At 35.4% G+C, this 20,131-nt stretch overlaps 1 protein-coding gene across 2 annotated transcripts in view; it reads right to left on the bottom strand.

Annotated features, from left to right (window-relative positions):
• The window catches only part of LOC121730910 (bifunctional 3'-phosphoadenosine 5'-phosphosulfate synthase), a 33,261-nt gene extending 15,074 nt beyond the window's left edge, over positions 1–18,187 (bottom strand). The window contains exons 1-4 of one of the 2 annotated variants that reach the window (XM_042120121.1): positions 18,083–18,187; positions 11,029–11,203; positions 4,216–4,388; positions 3,541–3,678 (exon numbers count right to left, since the gene is read on the bottom strand). In XM_042120121.1, the coding sequence (XP_041976055.1) occupies positions 3,541–3,678; positions 4,216–4,388; positions 11,029–11,203; positions 18,083–18,121 (525 nt within the window). In that variant the 5' untranslated portion in view covers positions 18,122–18,187. Of the gene's footprint in view, positions 1–3,540; positions 3,679–4,215; positions 4,389–11,028; positions 11,204–14,455; positions 14,617–18,082 lie in introns of those variants that run through there. The other variant, XM_042120120.1, reaches the window with a different exon arrangement.
• Positions 18,188–20,131: the final 1,944 nt, after the last annotated feature.

Below are 20,131 nucleotides of genomic sequence, written 5' to 3'. Positions count from 1 at the left end.
AAAAATATTTTCTGGATGGAATATAGGCCAACACAACACACTCGAACTCCTTAGAAATGCAGTAGGAGTTCTATAAGATCAGATAGATTGATTATTATTATAGCAAGTGATAATATTATTAAACATAATATTCTAACGTATTAAAAACTATAAACAAAAACATAATAACTAATAAGTATGATTAGTTCTATGTTACAACGAAGTAAAAAAAAAAGCGCCATCTGTTGAATCGTATTAGAACTAAAATGTTCATTGCATCGCGTCGATATATTTCTGGATTTTTTATAATATGGGCATTTCCGCTAGAGACGACCCTCAACACGAATTTTTAAAGTATAGCATTTGTTAAGTTTTTTTATTGAATTATAAATAAAAAGATGTATATTTACTAGCAAAAGAACTTTTATGAGTAAAAATTGTAATTTGAATGATTTAGAGCATTTTGAAGTGATATCAACTAACGGCGCGAGAAAAACTGCTTATGCCACACATGATCATTTTTACTCTAAATCACTATCTCGAAGTTAAATTTTAATACATAATATTGACTGTATAATATAAGTTTCTATTTCGTTGCAAAAAAAAACAACAATTTTGAAATAGTTTTCAAACATTATTAAAGGAAAATTGCCATGGTTGCACCCGCGATAAAAAAGGCACAAAAGTTTAGTTTTCTCGCTAAAATATGTTGTTAATAATTTAAAACTTTGTGAAAGTAAGGAGAAATGTGAGGGAAATTAGAATTAATCATTGTAACAAACTATTTTATTATTTTTAATACAAAAACAGAACCTTTAAAGTGGTTGCGCCCGCGATCGAAGCAGTACAATTGGAAATGCAACAAATTATTTTTTGACTATTCTAGTGATTTTCGTCTTATTTTATATCATTTAGGTAAACAATAACGTTAGATTATATTTGTTATTATTACTTTACATGTAATTACAAGATTTATAAAAATTTGAATGGAGTCACATCGTGTTTTATATTTTTCTAAATATTTCATGTAATACTTAACAGATGTTTCAAAATCATGATTTATATTCTTTTATTTTTAAATATTTTAGAAGAAATGCTACAAATGATAGGAAAAATAATTAATATTTAATATTGTTCTTTGAAAAAAATATTTTTACTTATAATTCGCCCATATTCTTTTAAATTATAAATATTAATTTTGAATTAACCGAAATACAGCACACCTGTGCTGTAGTTCGGTTTTATAATAATACATCGAAAAAGGTTTGCTTAAGTTACATTATTTAATTGTATTTTTCGATAAATGACTGATAATTAAAAAATAAGAAAATTTTAAATAGTATTATTACAATTTACTAATAATATTATGTATTGCATATCAAAAATGTAGAAATTAGTGGCAGACTTATGAATAAATTCAATTTCTTTAGACTCGTTGCGCCCGCGATATTCTGATGTTGCACCCGCGATCGTGAAAATTGTTAATAATTCCTAGTACTAATTACTCAAATTAATTGTATCTAGTTAAATAATTTCTTTGTCTTATACACTTTGAAATATGGGTTAATAAATTACTAAAAGTTCCACAATTAGCAGTATTCTCAAATGAACCCGTCCGAGTTCTTAATAGAGGACCAATTTAGTTGCACCCGCGATAGCACTTCAAACATGTTTTGTGGCTTTTCTTAGATTTAATTTTAGTTTTCATTTACAATTTATGATTGAACTAGTTAAAATGTATACCTTCAGAAGATAATTGATTAATAAATATGTTTTATTTTGTCAGTAGGACGCTTTAAGTGCGTCAAAATGTTGCACCCGCGATAATGGAATCGCCCATATTATACATAAAATATATTTAAGATTTTTGAAATATTATTTTAATACACATCCAAGACCCAGGAACATTGAAAACTTTTTGTTCCGCCTGCGGGACTCGAACCCAGGACCCCCGGGATGAGCGCTGGCCACGCGCAATGCGAAGTAATTTTCATCGATATTTTCATGGAAATAAGATATTTTCCCACATCAAAATGTAGCCTATGTCCTTTCTCAGACTCTAGAATAACTGTGTACAAAATTTCATTGCAATCGGTTCAGTAGTTTTGGCGTGAAAGCGAGACAGACAGACAGACAGACAGACAGACAGACAGACAGACAGAGATACTTTCGCATTTATAATATTAGTATAGATTACGCGACAGAAACCATTTTGTCGCTTACGCCCTTTCCATTTCTTGTTTTCTATGAGAGGCCGGCCCGGCGGCCTCTCATAGAAAACGAGCAATCTAAAACATATCCAACACGGTTTTTTCTTTAATGCCGCGGCGTCACCTTAAGATACTATATCGCACTATAGTATCAGATAACAAGTCATTATTGGGTCATAAGACTGTTTGTTTCAAACACGTGTTGGTAAAGAAGTGAAAAAACTATTTGGTATGCGTTTAAAATTACATTTCATATTCCTTATGTCAAAATTCTAAGTTGTAAACACTATGGGTGGGTTGCACCAACTTACTTCAACTATAACTGTAACTTTAACTATAGCTTTAACTACAATGCAAAATGTCAAATCTTTGGTTAAAATCAATGGACGTCATATTTGACAATAACCTAGAGCTCGACAAGGCTTTAAATGAACGTGGCGAAAAAAGGAACTAACGCTGTCATCATACAAAAACGCCATTTCTGACAGTTCTCCTTTACCGGCAGCGCCCCCGCCCACGTTCATTTAAAGCCTTGTCGGACCAGCTGTCATCTGTCAAATTCTGTGGTCAAGGTTAAAGTTAAAGTTTGCCTTAACTATAACCATAACTTTGACCATAACAGTAACTATAACCACGCCTCTGGTGCAACTCACTCTATGACGTAACGTTCAGTCACATAAAAACTGTTTTTCTGAGTAATATGATATACCTAAAAGTTGTAGCTTCAATATGTAGAATAAATTTAGGATCATTTACATTCCCTATCTGGAAACCTATAGGTTATACGTATTTGAATACAAAAAGTCATTGAAAGTATAGGGTAACACACTAATAAAAATAGATAATGACGTGATTGATACACTATAGAATGTTCTGTCCTTGTCTGATAAATTAGAGAAGTCACTTGAGAGATAAGGACAAAACACTGACCACTGTATAGCTTACTCATCTTGTAACAATAGTACCTCTCCTTAATATTATACTCTACATTCTGGAACTTATGTAGAAGGAAAACCACACTAGGGCCTGTTTCACCACTTCCTGATAAAGTGCCGGATAGGCTATCCACAACTTATTTGACAGATTCTCCATACTCTATCTGTCAAGTTAAGTGTTGGATTGCATATCCGGCACTTATCAGAAAGTGGTGTAACAGCCCCTTAGTTTTCTTTAAGCTTCAGTATTATTAGGGTCAATTCAGACCGTAACGCGACGCGTAGATGCATTTCGAAAAATTTGAAGTGCGAATTTGCAAGTCTGTCAATACAATACAAATTTATTATTTAATTTACGCGTCGCGTTGCGGTCTGAATTGACCCTTACACCTACAAATGAAGCCGCAACAACGAACCTTTATCTGTCCCTCTCTGGCCTTCTTGTAGAGCCCCTTAGTGTCCCTCTGCTCGCACACCTCGAGGGGAGTGTCCACGAAAACCTCGAAGAACGGCAGGTCTGAGTCTGTGTGGATACGGCGGGCCACATCACGATCCTAAAAAAACGAGAAATTGTAGTTATTAAAATAATTTTAAATAAAATATTAACTAAAAGTAGAGTTAGAGAAGCTTAGTATGAAGTCTTCCTTCCCTAACTCTACATAGTCGGCTTCTTACCGACGAATGGCACTTGTCGACGGCAGTCGACGCGTGCCGTCGACAAGTGCCGTTCCTCTGTAAGCGCTCTAACATGAAAACGTGTGAGTTTTACTTCATTTTACACGTGAACTAACATTCAAGTTCTCTACTCGTCTAGACTCTTGTGTACTCACACAATGAGATGTTTTCAATATTCATACTTATATTATAAATGAGTCAAAGTGTATCATTATCATCTATCTGTATTTACACTTAAAACGCTGAACCAGTTATGACGAATAAAATAAAGCAGACAAAAATAGAGAAACTTGGTGCTCCTGAAAAGTACATTGGACAATTTTATAACGAAAAAATATACGGTTTCGCGGGTTAAAGCCTAAAGGTATTTAAGAGTATCAAAAATGCGCAAGAAAGTAATTTATAGAGCAACTAACCTCAGCGAACGGCGATACAAAACTGCACAAGCAGACTACTCCGCTGTCGGCGAAGAGTTTGGCCACCTCTGCCACTCTTCTTATATTCTCTTCTCTGTCCTCCTTTGAGAAGCCCAAGTTCTTGTTGAGACCGGTCCTTATGTTGTCTCCGTCGAGGCCGTATGCGGGTATACCTAAAAATAAGAATGTATTTAATATAGCCATACAATCAAATAGTGAGTACGCTTGAGAGTAAAGATTTCTTCACTCTCAAGGAGATTCATAAAGGAGCAATCTCCTGTATGGGGTCTTACGAGAATGTGAGCTAGTAAAAGTTATTTGGTAGATTTCTCTCTATAAACGTTAAACCTAGATATTGTAGGCTCACAACATTAAATAATATTGATACATTGTTAGTAATTTTAGCTTGTCGGCCTCCCCTGAGATGATTTTAAAGGATTTTCATGGTTGGTTACCCCGATAGATCATGGCGACACAGGGGTTGCAGTGGTGGAAATGAGTGGTGGGCAATTTGCCCGTTAAAAAACATTATTACGTACATGATAGATACAATCTTATCCATTGAAAAAATTATGTGCATTAAAAATGTTTACAAGTGGTTGCACTAATGAATTATCGCACTAAGAAAAATCCTAAGAAAGATCAAGCTAGATACCTATAAAAGTAGGTACAGATGTAAGAACTATAGATTAACTACATTTAAATGAGGATCTCCGCTTATTGCAGGAAGTATTGTTAAGTCTCTTGACCTCAAACCCGAGTGATTTGCATAAACCACTTACGTAAAGTTTAAGCCCCAATTTCACCAACGTCTGTTAGTGCTAACAGCTAAAATGTCAAGTCTTCTCTTTCAATCATAAGAAAAACGAAAGAGGTAACGTGATACTAATTCGAGCGTTAACTTTAACAGTCACTGGTGAAATTAAGACAAAAATATCTAGCGTTTGGGCCGTAGCAGAAAGCAAAACTTCTTGGATACTTCGAGAGGTCTTTGATTACACACGTCCAGTCCATCTTTTTTTTTATTTAACCTATTTGGTATTTCACTCGAAAGAAAGGTATCTTTCACTCGCGCACAAAAGTTAAATCTCGTGCTAAGCTGCATATGGGAGCTACCTCTAGCTCGCTCACGGCTCATGTGAATGAAAGAGACGAGTAAGGCAAGACAAGTTCAATGGCCAAATTTCTACGTGTTTTGTGACCGGCCTACGGCCTATCAACTCATAACGCATCTTTTTTGGTAAAAAGTAGGACCCGTGCGAGTTTCTTACGCCGGTTCTTCTCGCCGGGGTAGTTCCCGAACCGGTGGTAGGCATCAGGTAGACCATTCTGAAAAAAATTGATTCAAATTTACTCAGAAATAAAACATTTTTTATTCATTTTATTTTTATCAATATGATTCAAAAGTGGTACATCAAATCTGTCGAACATGACGTCTAGGTAGTACAGTTATGTATTTCCTTTTTCACTTTGTACCAGCAAAATATGATTCACACGTCCTCTCTGAAACTGGCCTGATAAGTTTATTATTTTATATTCAATCGATTTTTTAACAACTTACTATGTATAATTGTATCGTCCTATAAAAATATGCATAGCAATTATTAGCAAGAAGAGCAGTTTAAAGAGAGCACATAAGTAACAGACGAAATTCTAATCTAGATGGAAAAACCTATGCACAAAACTTTACTTACGCCGCCGTACTCAGAGACATTTAATGGGGATTGTCCATTTTTTTTTAATTTTGCTCATTACAAAAACATTTCGAGGAATAAGGTCAGTGATCGTTTTTATGTATATAAGCGAAAAAAATATCCATTAGTTACTTATATTTTTGAACAAATATGTTTAACCTTAGTTTGACCTTCAATAGCGTCAAATCTATACTAATATTATAATTGGGAAGAGTTAGTTTGTTTGTTTGTTTGTTTGAACGCGCTAATCTCAGGAACTACTGGTCCGATTTGAAAAAATCTTTTACTGTTGGATAGCCCATTTATCGAGGAAGGCTATAGGCTATATTTTATCACGCTAAGTATAATAGGAGCTAATAAATAGAGAAAAATGTGGGAAAAAACAGGGGGAAATTATTTAAAAGGGCTTATTTGAACGCGCTAATCTCAGGAACTACTTATCCGATTTGAAAAATTCTTTCAATGTTAGATAGACCATTCATCGAGGTGGGCTATAGGCTATATTTTATCACGCTAGGACTAATAGGAGCGAAGAAATAGAGGAAAATGTGGAACAAACGGGGGAAATTATATGAAAGGGCTTATTTGAACGCGCTAATCTCAGAAACTACTTATCCGATTTAAAAAATTCTTTCAATGTTAGATAGCCCTTTCATCGAGGTAGGTTATAGGCTATATTTTATCACGATAAGACTAATAGGAACTAAGAAAAAGAGGAAAATGTGGAAAAAACGTGGGAAATTATATGAAAGGGCTTATTTGAACGCGCTAATCTCAGGAACTGGTTCGATTTAAAAAATTCTTTCAGTGTTAGATAGCCCGTTTGTCGAGGAAGGCTATAGGCTATATTTTATCACGCTAAGACTAATAATAGCGAAGAAATAGATGAAAATGTGGAAAAAAACGGGGGAAATTATATGAAATTACTTATTATCTTATGAACTACTGGAGCAATTTTTATGTTATTTGGCAAACATGAAGAATAGACCACGTGAAGGGACATAGGCTATTTTTTGCTGCAATATGTACGGTTGCGTGAAATTCCTAAATTACGCAAGCGAAGCCGCGCGGAACATCTATATATAATAAAATCGTAGGAAAGTCAATTCTGTATATTTTAAATATTTTTGTACAATAAATAATACTTGGGATGTGATCTACTATGCTAACGCGGACGAAGTCGCGGGCAACAGGTAGTTAGCAATAAATTCGACCAACATTACGTTTTGAACCTTTGGTAAGCTTCTCGTATCAGCTTTCACATAATGACTTGCATTTGACGAACCAGCCAATAAGATTGAAAGGAAATTTAAAACATACTGCAGAAGTCAATTGGCCGCCGATGATGACGTCAGAGCGAAACTTTAAAAATTTATTAAGAAAAAAACTAGCCAATGTATTTCAAAATTATTTAATTTATATTATTAAAATACCCTATTTTAACGAAAAAAAATATAAAAAGTACATGTGATTTTTTTTTGGACAATGCCTATTATGATTAACCTTTTATTTAATTTAATAAAGAGTTTGACAGATAGTGTATGAGGCTTATGTCTAAATTTTGAATTAATTACATTTAGCGGCACCCGGGTGTCGCATAACAATTGAAAATTTATTGTGTCTGCGATTCCCACGATCGAGGTATTAAGACGTAATTAATGTTCCACTCTGAGTGCGGCAGTTAGCTTCTAACATGTTATGAATTATGATCCAGTTATTCATATAGCTAATCGATTCATATAGTAGTTACTAGTCATGTATATTACATAGTATATTCTAGTTATAAATTATAATGGAGGTCGTATAATTTAGCTACATAACCATTTTGCGTTTATCTTAATTAGGCTGTTATTACCCTACATAGCTGTACTTTACGCTATTGTACTCTGTTAAACTGAACGATAACAGCATAGTATAAGGAGGGGAAGTAGGTTATCTCCGGCAAAATCGCCTCCTTATTCTATGATAACAGCATTTGTTGCTGAAACAGAAGTAAAGACTTCCCTTCACGTTGTATGATGAATAAATGATGGATAACTATGACTGTCACAGTATCTGCGAAGCTATCTACGGTATCGATGTAAGTCGTTGGCAATCATACGAATATGGCTTTTTATATAATATAATATATAATTGTTCGTAATCGCTGTTAGTGGCCCACCAGGAGATACGTGGATGGGCCCCGCAAGAGATGGAGCGGTCACGGTAGGGATTTAGACACTACTTTAACTAATAAATAATAATAGTAGTTACAATATTTAAACTATCTAAATTATTTGCTCCATTGACATAAACACATGATAATTTACCATGATAAAAGCCTCTCCTAATTTCGTGAAAAGAAAAATATATATTTTTGCAATAGTTTGAGGTTTCGGAACTATATTATAGCTAACGCCTAACACTCATAGTGTGAGTACATGCTGTCTCATGGTAAGTATGCATGAGAGCAAATCAAGCTCTGACATTTAGGCTGGTATAAATAGTCAGTACTCAAGATGCGACCCGGTCTCAAGACGCGGTTCGGCTCTGTGATTGGTCCAAATTTTGACAGCCAACCAATCACAGAGCCTGAACCGTGTCTTGAGACCGAGCTGCATCTTGAGTACTGACTATTTACACCAGCCCTAAACCCTTACCCCCTTATTAATAAACATTGTATAAGCTTAGAATAGTTATGCAGTGTTTTGTTCCTGTCACACAAGTGACATTTTTAATTGGATTGTAGAAGACAAAACATCGTGTAACTATTCAAAGCTTATACAACGTTTATTAATAAGGGGGTCTAATAGCAACTTGAAAATACAAGAACTGCCTTCCATCATCATATTTCGTGACAATATTACATGATTAGTAACCTAGACTGCTAGTGCTCTAGCACTCAGATATCAATGTAGAGTTTATGGAGATTATTAGTAATCTTATCTCTCTATCGATTATATTAGGTTACTATAACGCTGAATGTCATATGTTTAGGCAATCATGCATATTTTGGGCATGTTTATAGTTTAGAACAGCTATCAAATATCAATATATTTAGTGCACGTTTCTGTTTTAAAGAACATCGTGTTTATAAAGGTTATTTCAACTGGCGAATGTGCGCGGTAGAATCATAAAATTTCAAGATGTGTCAGCACATGCCTGACAGGACATTCTGAAAAGGACTTTATTGGCAAACTACGATTAGCTGGGTCTTTCGCTGGTTCACACCACAGATTTTCGAACCGCGGTTCGAAACAGCGAAGAACTGCCCCCCATGAGCTCATAATATAGCAGTATGACTTTAATATTACTTTCAGATTTAGCACAAACATAAAACATAGTTATGTTTATATAAAATCTATACTGCGGTTGCAGAACAAGGTATTCTCTGTTTCGAGCCGCGGTACGAATCGGGCAATTCAAAAACAATTCTTCGCAGTTTCGGACCGGACCGCGGTTCGAAAATCTGGGCCTCTATCATGAGCTCTTAAATCCATTCTTTTTACGTTCTTATCTGACTGTATAAGGACTTAAAGTGAATATAGGGCCCCAGTGGTGTGGACCAGCGAAAGACCCGATTAGCTGCCCGCTCCATTTTAGCCTTTAGGTTTGAGGACAAGGTTTGACATATTGTTAATATCTTTGTTACAAAATATTAACAAAGTAACCCAATTTGTTTGGAGTATTACTCTTTGGAAGTCATAATTATTAGAAAAATCTCTTTATATTTAAGATCATTGGTGTTTTTGTCAATATTTTTTCCTTGTATTTATTTTTGACGTCTTCTCCTTGAAATAAATTGAAATCATCTAAATAAATTTTCCTTTTGCGCGCTCTTAAATACCTAGCTATCTTCACGCAGCTGATAACTGCAGCTGCTGCTTCATGTGATACCAGTCAACATTTTTATGACCCTAGAGCAGCGGTCAGCAACAGGCGGACCGCGAAAGGTGGAATCTCGGACCGCGAAATATTGTAACGTATTTTATACCAAGTATTAATTATTAAGGGTGGGTTGCACTAGAGGCGTAGTTAAGGTTAAGGTTATCGTCAAATATGGCGTCCATTATGGACTTTTACTAGGGGTTTGACAGTGCATTTGACATTTTGTTATGGTTAAAGTTAAAGTTAGTTGGTGCAACCCACCCTAATACACAGATAAGGTAGGTATACGTATACCTTTATTAATTAAAATATTTTTTTTTTATTTTTAGGCTACATAGGACAAGTGTTTTTTTTTCTGGACCTCGTTAAAATTTATCCACAGTATCCGAACCCCACCTAAAACTACTTGCCGACCCCTGCCCTCAGAATACAGAACAAACTCAACTCTGTATTCTGAGACAACCGACAACAAGGACAAATTCACATCTATGTAAATTTCCAAATGGTTCTGCTAACGATGTGACGACTGATGAACAACTACAGTTAACTTTCGACACCACTACTAGAAAGGCTCCAAGCCATCATCCATCCATTGTACCACTGAGAGAATCATGACGAGGCAACCTAGCTCATTCCTTCTTTTTCCTGATCTCCTGGTTTTTCTGTTCTACCTACCTTTTGACACCAGTAGCGTTAGCACGGCGACCAGCGGAAATGCGAAAATATGGACAAACTGTGGAAATAAACTTAAGGTGCCGTTCCGATCTTTTTTCGTTCCTAAAAATTCAATTAAAATGCCACTTTATGACACACTATAGTATATGTCATAATGTAGGATATTATTTGAATTTTTAGAACTATAGTCTGTCATAAAGTGGCTTTTTAATTGAATTATTAGGAACTAAAAAAGATCGGAACGGCACCTTAAGTTTATCTCCACAGTTTGTGACTATAGTCTGTCATAAAGTCACTTTATGACAGACTATAGTTCTAAAAATTCAAATAATATCCTACATTATGACATATACTATAGTGTGTCATAAAGTGGCATTTTAATTGAATTTTTAGGAACGAAAAAAGATCGGAACGGCACCTTAGGTTTATTTCCAAAGTTTGTCCATACTTTTGCATTTCTGCTGGTTGCCGTGCTAGCGCTACAGATAAGATTCCAAGTCAGACTTGCAAGCTCAAGGTTTTTCTAGGTCTGGCTAACAAACGGCGGTTGGTTCTGTTCGCCTGGTATTTTACCTACCTTTCGACACCAGATAGGCTTCCAACGCGAAGGCGACGCTGGTCTTCCCCGCACCACTGAGGCCGGTGAACCAAACAGTGCTGCCTCGGAAGGCGCGGCTGCCGAGCGCTTTGCTCCTCTTGGCTCTGGTCACCTGGTGCTTCTGCTCTGACACGTTGGTCGCGACTTGCGCACACTGGAATAGAGAATATCAGTTATTGCTGGGAATAAGGATGATTTTAGGGCGTCATGTAATTTTTCAAAGGAAACGTAAGGCTTAACATTCGATAGGCTTTATTTTTGTTCGATTCTTACGTAACATCGGGGAGTATTCTAATTTAAGTATCATTGCAGCCTTGTTGTCGACTAAATGGTAAATTTGTCGCAAATAAACATAGATTATGCTATCTATAATCTGATCCATAATATATTCTTTTTGCAACCTAGGTAACCAGTAATTAAGAGGTAAATAAGTCTTTAATCTACAACTTGACAATAATTAATCTATAGAAGGATCAAGGTAAGCACTTAATCTATTTTTATTCCTTAGAATACTTCCTTATTCTGAGAGGTCTTACTTACTTCACTTCCTTTTCCTAAGGACTTGATCAAGAGTACTTTAATATTCATGCCTATTGCCTAGACTCAAATAAAGTGTCTCTTGAAGTCTAGGCTAGACTTTAAGAGGAGTCCACACCGCCCTTTTTTCCATACAAACGTTGTCCCCTGTTTCCTCCCTGGATAATGCTAGTAGAGTTATATTTTTTTTCCTAAATATCTACGACCACTAATACAATGTCCCTATGTTTTCTTTCTTTTTCATAATTTAATTATTAAATAAGATATGAACGTTCAAAAACCCAAAAAAATGGCCAGATTTTCCGCTGTGTTCAAACGTCCAGAAAACAGATTTGGCTAGATTATACAAAAACAGCAAAACATAGGAACACAGCTCAAGCCTTTTTTTAATATTTAATGAAAAAAGTACTTAGATCGGATCGGTAAAATCTTGTTTAAATTGTTTGTATTCTCTATGTATTGTGTGCACAATAAAGAATATTTGAATTGAATTGAATTGAATCAATTCGCTCTATAGACTATAAAGTATTAGCATTCAGCTAAGTATAACAAGTTTCCACTCAATTTACATACACGCTATGATATTATGATTTATAAGATAACCTAGTTTTTTTTTTATGAAATAAGGGGGCAAACGAGCAAACGGGTCACCTGATGGAAAGCAACTTCCGTCGCCCATGGACACTCGCAGCATCAGAAGAGCTGCAAGTGCGTTGCCGGCCTTTTAAGAGGGAATAGGGTAACAGGAGAGGGTAGGGAAGGGATGGGAATAGGGTAGGGGAGGGTAGGGAAGGGAATAGGCTAGGGGATTGGGCCTCCGGTAAACTCACTCACTCGGCGAAACACAGCGCAAGCGCTGTTTCACACCGGTTTTCTGTGAGAACGTGGTATTTCTCCGGTCGAGCCGGCCCATTCGTGCCGAAGCATGGCTCTCCCACGTATAATGAACGTTGAGGATTCTTTGTTGTTTTAGATTGTGTCTACCATAATTTTCTCTTTTGAAGTTTCGAAGAAGCAAAATTTATTAAATTAATATTATTACTCCAGTCATTATACATTTGGAAATGCGAATGAAGCGAGAAAGCCAAATTTTGGATATTACTTGGGGATGGATGGCTAGAAAAGCTTAAGTTCAAATTATTGTCGACCAATTTATAACCTTGAGGGTTTTCCGCCATCATGAAAAAAGGGTTAAAGTCAGTTTTTTCATCATAACTCAGTTCAACCGTCAACGTCGAGATCCAAAAAAAAAAGGATTTCGTATTTCGACGGGGAACCAAGTTAAGATGAAAAAACTGAATTTAACCCTTTTTTCAAGATGGCGAAAAACCCACAAGGTTATTTTGGTCGACAATTTGAACTTAAGCTTTCTAGCCACCCCCCACGTACCTAATATCCAAAATTTGGCTTTCTCGGTTCATTTGCATTTCTAATCCGATTTTTCCGACGACGTACTGACTGAAGTATATTATGTACTCTATAAGATGTAACATACTAATTTCAACACCAAACGTTTCTAACAAGCGTTTAGTATCAACCTTATAAGAAAAGGTCTACCAAAACTTAGTTCATCCTTCATCCTGCGTTTACAATGGTAACGCATTTTACAAACTTACAACTTTGGTGCTCATTCTCGCAAGGGCCACAAGGTAACAGACATACACATTTTCGCATATTGTATAATTTTTGTTTGGACGGATATGGATTATCTAGGTGATGCATGAATAAATTCACTAAACTCATTCGTTCGGAGAAACTATCTAACGCTTTACGTAAGTATGCATAACAGAACATCCATTATTATTTAACTGGAACAAATATTACATTTTATGTTCTGCGTTAATAATTATTTACTAGCTGTTTGACCGAGCTTTGCTCGGTATTCAATAAAACACGAATAAAATGACATTTTCTAAAAATGATTCCTAGCTAGATCGATTGATCGCCCGCGAAACCTCCTATATACTAAATTTCATGAAAATCGTTGGAGCCGATTCCGAGATTCCAATTATATATTTATATATATATATACAAGAATTGCTCGTTTAAAGATATAACTAGCTGTTTGACCGAGCTTTGCTCGGTATTCGATAAAACACGCTTTAAATGACATTTTCTAAAAATGATTCCTAGCTAGATCGATTTATCGCCCCCGAAACCCCCTGTATACTAAATTTCATGAAAATCGTTGGAGCCGATTCCGATTCGAATCGTAGGCATAAGGCATGTCGATCTTATATCCATTGCTTTTATATGTAAAATTAAAATATAAACTATCAGTGGAAAGATAAAAATACCCAGCATAATTTTAGACTTACTATTAGTATCTCACTCAGTCACGAACATTAATTACTTTACTGTAATTTTATAAGGATTTAGGCAAAAGGCCTATACATTATCTGTCAAACACTTTATTAAATTAATATTTATTCATAATTAAATTTCTCTCATGTCCAGTCTCTCAGGTTTTTTTTAACCGGAGTTTATCTTTTTACAATTGCTTGATTGGCTAGCTTCAAAAAATTAACCAATCAACTACGCTAGTGAAAAGATAAGATGCCTGAAAAGCCGGGTATAAGTCCGGCCGTTGACATTTTTGATGGGAACATTTTAATCAGGAGTTTTAATTAAAGATCGCGTAAAAATAGTCGCGTTGAACGTAATTTATTACGTTATATTAAAGGAAATGGAAAGTTTCTCATGCAATCTTGTGAGAAACACGAGTGAAAGTATAAACAATACCAGAAATGAGATTTTTAATTGGCGTGCAAAAGGATTTTATGATATTTTATGTTTAAATTATTCTTATTATTTACTAATTAAATAACGTTCTCATTTTTTGCTCGAAACAATAAAAAAAAAAACAAACCGTTCTAACATGTCCGTTGCCCCAATCAGCTATTTTGAATTTTTCGAACGTTTCCGCCACTTTTTTGTTTCTCTCCTCGAGACTCATAGCGGTTATTTTTTCGCGCGAATTAATGCTAACGACCGGTGCGCAACCCGCGCGTAGAAAGCACCAACTGCAACTGGTTACTGGTTGAGTTGTGGTGAATGACATAACAGTTATACCTGCACGTTATACATTCGATAACCTGGCCGTTTACTCGTCTGTTTACTTTCTTTATTTATTTACCCGTTCTCGCGGATGTACATAAGCGCGTCTTAGCGTTAGGGGGCCCCTAAATCGCTGACAGAGCGACAAGCACACCTCAAACGTAGCAATCCAGTCCGACATGTAGGCCTCTGAATTACAAAAGTTTGACGTAAATAAAATCGACAGCATTAAACGGTACTTAAATGTTGGCCTTTTCGTCAAGTCGTATCGCAGTGGCGAAAAAAAATATTTAATAACTGTACATTTTCCTCATTTTTAGGGTTCTGTATCCAAAGGGTAAAAACGGGACCCTATTACTGAGACTGCGATGTCTGTCCGTCTGTCTGTCTCCAGGCTGTAACTCAATAACCGCCCGCGCCATAGCTAGATTTCTGAAATTTCCACAGATTATGTTTTTTTTTATGAAATATCAGGTGACCCTCGGTTTGCTCGTTGGCCCCCTGCCAACGAGCAAACCGAAGGTCACCTGATGGCAAGCAACTTCTGTCGCCATTGGACACTCGCAACATCAGAAGAGCTGCAGGTGCGTTGCCGGCCTTTTACGTGGGAATAGGGTAATAGGGAATGGTAGGGATGGGAAGGGAAGGGAATAGGGGAGGGTAGGGAAGGGAATAGGGGAGGGTGGGAAAGGGAATAGGGGAGGGTGGGAAAGGGAATAGGGGAGGGTAGGGAAGTGATAGGGGAGGGTAGGGAAGGGAATAGGGTAGGGGATTAGGCCTCCGGTAAACTCACTCACTCGGCGAAACACAGCGCAAGCGCTGTTTCACGCCGGTTTTCTGTAAGAACGTGGTATTTCTCCGGTCGAGCCGGCCCATTCGTGCCGAAGCATGGCTCTCCCACGCATAAAATTGTTGCCGCTATAACAACAAATACTAAAAACAAAATAAAATTAATATTTAAGGTGGGCTCCCATAAACCAATAATGGCAACAGCTAGGCACTTAAAATTTTCATAAAGGCCTAAGTAGTTTATATAATATGTCTACTTTAATAATAATTAATAATAATATTTAAATAAAATAAAAATTTATACACAATTTTTGGCCTTTTTTTCGTCTATAACGGTACAGAACCTTTCGTGCGCGAGTCCGACTCGACTTGGCCGATTATTATAACACGCCAAAGTTAACTGGCACTTCATTGTAATGAAACTCCCCTGAAGCAAGTGCTAATAATATTTAAATGCGTGTTTTCTTGCTTCTTAAATATAATCTAGTAGAAGGTTGTGCACTAATCAAACCAGTTTGGAGGAAACAGGTCATGTAGCGTCATCCTACTATTGAAAATGCTATTTCTGTAAATAGTATGATTTTGAGTACTTAATATGCATGAAAATTGGCAGAATATGCAAAATTAAATGAAAATATGCAAATTCAAAATCTGCTGCATACAATTAGTAAATAATTTTTTGATAGGCGTTAATAAACATTATAATATGACATTAAAATTATTTAAAAAAAATTTAAATGTAAACAATCAAATTTTTTTCTAAATTTTCAGTTGTAAGACTGCAATCATTTAGAATATTTTTGTAAATAGAAAAGGTTCGCTCCACATCCACCATATCGAAAGCCTTCGAAAGGTCCAGAAAACATACATAAACTGGAGTGCTCCTATCAGTATATCTGCTTGAGAGACAAAATTGCTGTTTCTGTAGATAGCCCTGCTCTAAAGCCAAACTGGGCATCATGTAACTTAAGATGCTTGTCTAGATATTGATCAAGCAGACTGTCTAGGACCTTTGCTATTGTTGTTGCTAGCGATATGGGCCTGTAATTTGCTTTACTGGAGGAATCTCCAGTTTTATTCTTGATTATTGGTACAACAACCGTCTTCATACAGTCACCAGGCAAATATGTGTGCCTAATACATAGGGTGTAAAGCAAAGATAGAACCCTTGGTAAATGTGAACCAGCGTATCTTAGATGCTCGATGCTAATTCCATCATGACCTGGAGATTTACCCTTTGTCATAGCGCGTATCGTGTTAGACACCTCTTTCGCAGTAAAGCATATCGGGTGAGCAGTTGTCCGGCTGGGCAAATGGTTATTAGACTCGAGCTGCCGAGATACACAGTTTGGACTGGATAAGGGCTCTATCATAAAGTTCTCCCTAAACATATTGGCAACTCCAACTGGCTCTTGTATGCCTTCGACATTGAGTGGGATGCACGGCCTTGGATTGAGCTTATTGGTTTGCCTCCAAAAAGACTTAAAGTTCTTTTTAGTGTGATGTGATGCCAGAATGTCCATTTTTATTTTATCTTGATTATTCTGACACCACCTCAGTTTTGACTTAAATATTCTTCGAGATGAGGACATATTTTCAAAGATTTCACCCGAGCGAGGTTTCCCATGACATAACCAAACATGATAATGTACTGATAATATGCATCATAACTAGATCTTAGGTAAAATATGCTGTTACCGCTGAGAATGGCTAAAATATGCAAATGCATATGCAAATAATCCGGTCTCTAATGATTACACATAGACTGAACCATAACAAAAACAATGGCTAGTATATTATACTGTTAAGGGTTGCTTGAGTCGGAAGCTCTACAATATTAAACCTCGTGAATGCTGCTATGAAGCAAGGATTTTAGCTTCATATGGAGTTATAGACAAGATCTTTTTGTTTAATAAATCTTTTGGGTAGCAACATCCTAACCAACTTTTAAGATACTACCCAAAACTAATATATTAGAATTCTAGTACTCATTTTGATAATCGTCATTAAGGGAGATCGCAGATGACGACATAATATAATCTCCTCAAAAGCGATTTAATATATTACTTATTTTGTTTTTCAATATTACAGTTAAGATAAGTTAAGATTTGAAGAGATTTTTCTAAATATTAAAATGCTTTTAGAATGAAATAAATAGAACATTCAGCATAAATGTGAAATTTCAAAGACATGTAAATAAATTATTTAGCTACCTACAAAAATATTCCGTAAGTTTCTGTACAATGATAAGAATCTCGATTGTATTTGCACTTTAGGACTAAACTCAATTTTGTTATTAATTAATACTGCCATCAGTTTAAAAGCAGTTATTAGCACAGTAAGAACTTATTAGATATCAAATACTTTATAATACTACATAGGGTCAACTTCGCTTATTTTATTTCATAATCATAGTTTTCTATCAACCCAATAAATGAATACGGAAAATAATAATTGAAATATAGGTACCTACCTACTTACCCAAAACTAAGTTATTATAGACGAATTGGGTCAAGTTTGTACTCTTGAAATTTTAGCATTTTTTCGATAGTACCTACCTACTATATTTTTTTATTCCCTTAGCAATAAATTATGATTAAAATAGGTACTTATTTACTAGCAATTTTATTATGAATAAGTGTAAACTCACCGCTTTAAGCTTTTTTCTGGGTCTTGAAGAGTCTTCCATAGTAGATGTTCCTTTTTTTCCTTTTTAATGGAAAATAATAAATAATTACTAGTTGATACTTTTAATAAAATTAAATTGATAAATTATATTTGAATAAAATTAATTATAACAAACTGGCAACTATTAAACGGTACCAAGTGCCTGCCTCGTCGCTTGACAGCCAACGAGATTTGACTTTTGAGAAATGACAAATTGACTTTTGACACTTTTTTTTCTTAGTATGGCACGTTGGCTAAATAACCATGTGTCGAGTATATTATACATTATTCTATTTCACCATCGGTTTTCTAAATCGTCATGTCCATCAGGTCTAAAGTCTAGTCAATGTCTAAGTATAAAGTCAATATAGTCAAGAAGTCAAGTCGATCGATTCAGTAAAGTGGTAGACTCTTTACTGAAACTTTTGATGGAGTCTTGGAGGGAACACAAAATAGCACGTTTCTGAATATTGCATTACTTTTCTACACTTGTGCACGATAATGAATGAATGATAATGAATGAATGAATAAATGGTTATTAACCTACCAATATTACACATTAAAAACCCGAATAACACAATTTTAGGAAAATAATACAAAAACACAACATCACTCTTTCACATTCCCGACAAAACTCCTCTTCTTTATTTGTTTGTTTATTATTAATGTCACATGAGAGCAAAACAAATTATTAGTGTCCGATCGAAACTGGTTTTTCAGCCGAAACCGAACTTTCGGCCTTACTCTCAGTTTCGGCCGAAACCGAAACCGAAACTAAGTAAAACATTTAAAATTACGATTATTTACTGAAATTTATTGATTTTAGATATAAATTACAAATTTTCAAACTCAAAAATAATACTGCATTGAATTTTTCACTTTTGGCGACATTTCTTAAAATATATATTATTATCTACTTAATCTTATGCCTGTTTTCACCAACGGTCTCCTAACGCTAAGTGTTCCCTAGTGATCTTTGCGGGTCAAATATCTCTTAAAACAAACACATTTAAAAAAAAAGTAATGTTTTGCAAAAGTTCTAACGCCCTAAGGACGAACGTGACACACAAAAATTCATGAAATCTTGAAGGATATGTACCCTTAATGGCCGCTAGGCGACCACTTAGCGTTAGGAGGCGGTTTGCGAAAACAGACATTAGACTCTTATATGTTCCCTAGATTTTTTTGTACTATATTCCGTTTTTATACGATTCCAAGTAGGTGCGATTTCACCAAAGAAATTGAATGCGCTTAGCGCACACTACACCGGTTCTAAACTTATAAACACGTTTGTAACACTCAATTGCATTTCACCAACATAACCTAAACTCGTTCACAGCAAATCCAATTTTTATCTTCTGAACACCCAATATTCGAGTTTTAACTTCATAAAACACACTTAAGTCCTGTCAGTGTAGTGTCATGACAGATCGAAAAACAGACGAAAAACTTGTTACGACGACAGTTTTCACAGATGCGTTTGGGGAACTTATTTATCGTTTTTGCCATTTTGTTAATAAAACAACGTGAGAAGGCTCCAAGATGATAGAAACATAAAAATCATCGTGTGACGTAACGTAAACGTAGATTTATTAATCGCGATTAAAAGAATTACAACGAAGGATTACCCTAAGAAACAAGAGCAGAGCATTTCACCTACGATACGATAGGAGTATAGGACGCGTTTAGTGTACACTAAATCGGTTCTAAACGTATTTACACAAACGTAAACAGCAAATCCGAGTTTTATCTTCAGAATGTCCAATGTTGTACAGTTAATCTTCATAAAAGCCGTTGAAGTACTAATGGTGTAGTGTCATGGCGAATCGAAAATCATAGACGAAAAAAATTACAAGATGACAGTTTTGATAGATGCATTTGATTTGGGTAGCTTATGTATCGTTTTTTGCTTTTTTATTGATAAAATAACGTAACTAGACTCCAAATTGATAAAACCATGTAAAATTATCGCGTGACGTCACATAACCTTTGATTTATTTATCGTGATTAAGATTATGAAATCCATATGAAA

This window comes from Aricia agestis, chromosome 10, assembly GCF_905147365.1.
Source record: "Aricia agestis chromosome 10, ilAriAges1.1, whole genome shotgun sequence".
Taxonomy (NCBI): Eukaryota; Metazoa; Arthropoda; class Insecta; order Lepidoptera; family Lycaenidae; genus Aricia; species Aricia agestis.
This window is presented reverse-complemented; position numbering and strand designations above follow the sequence as displayed.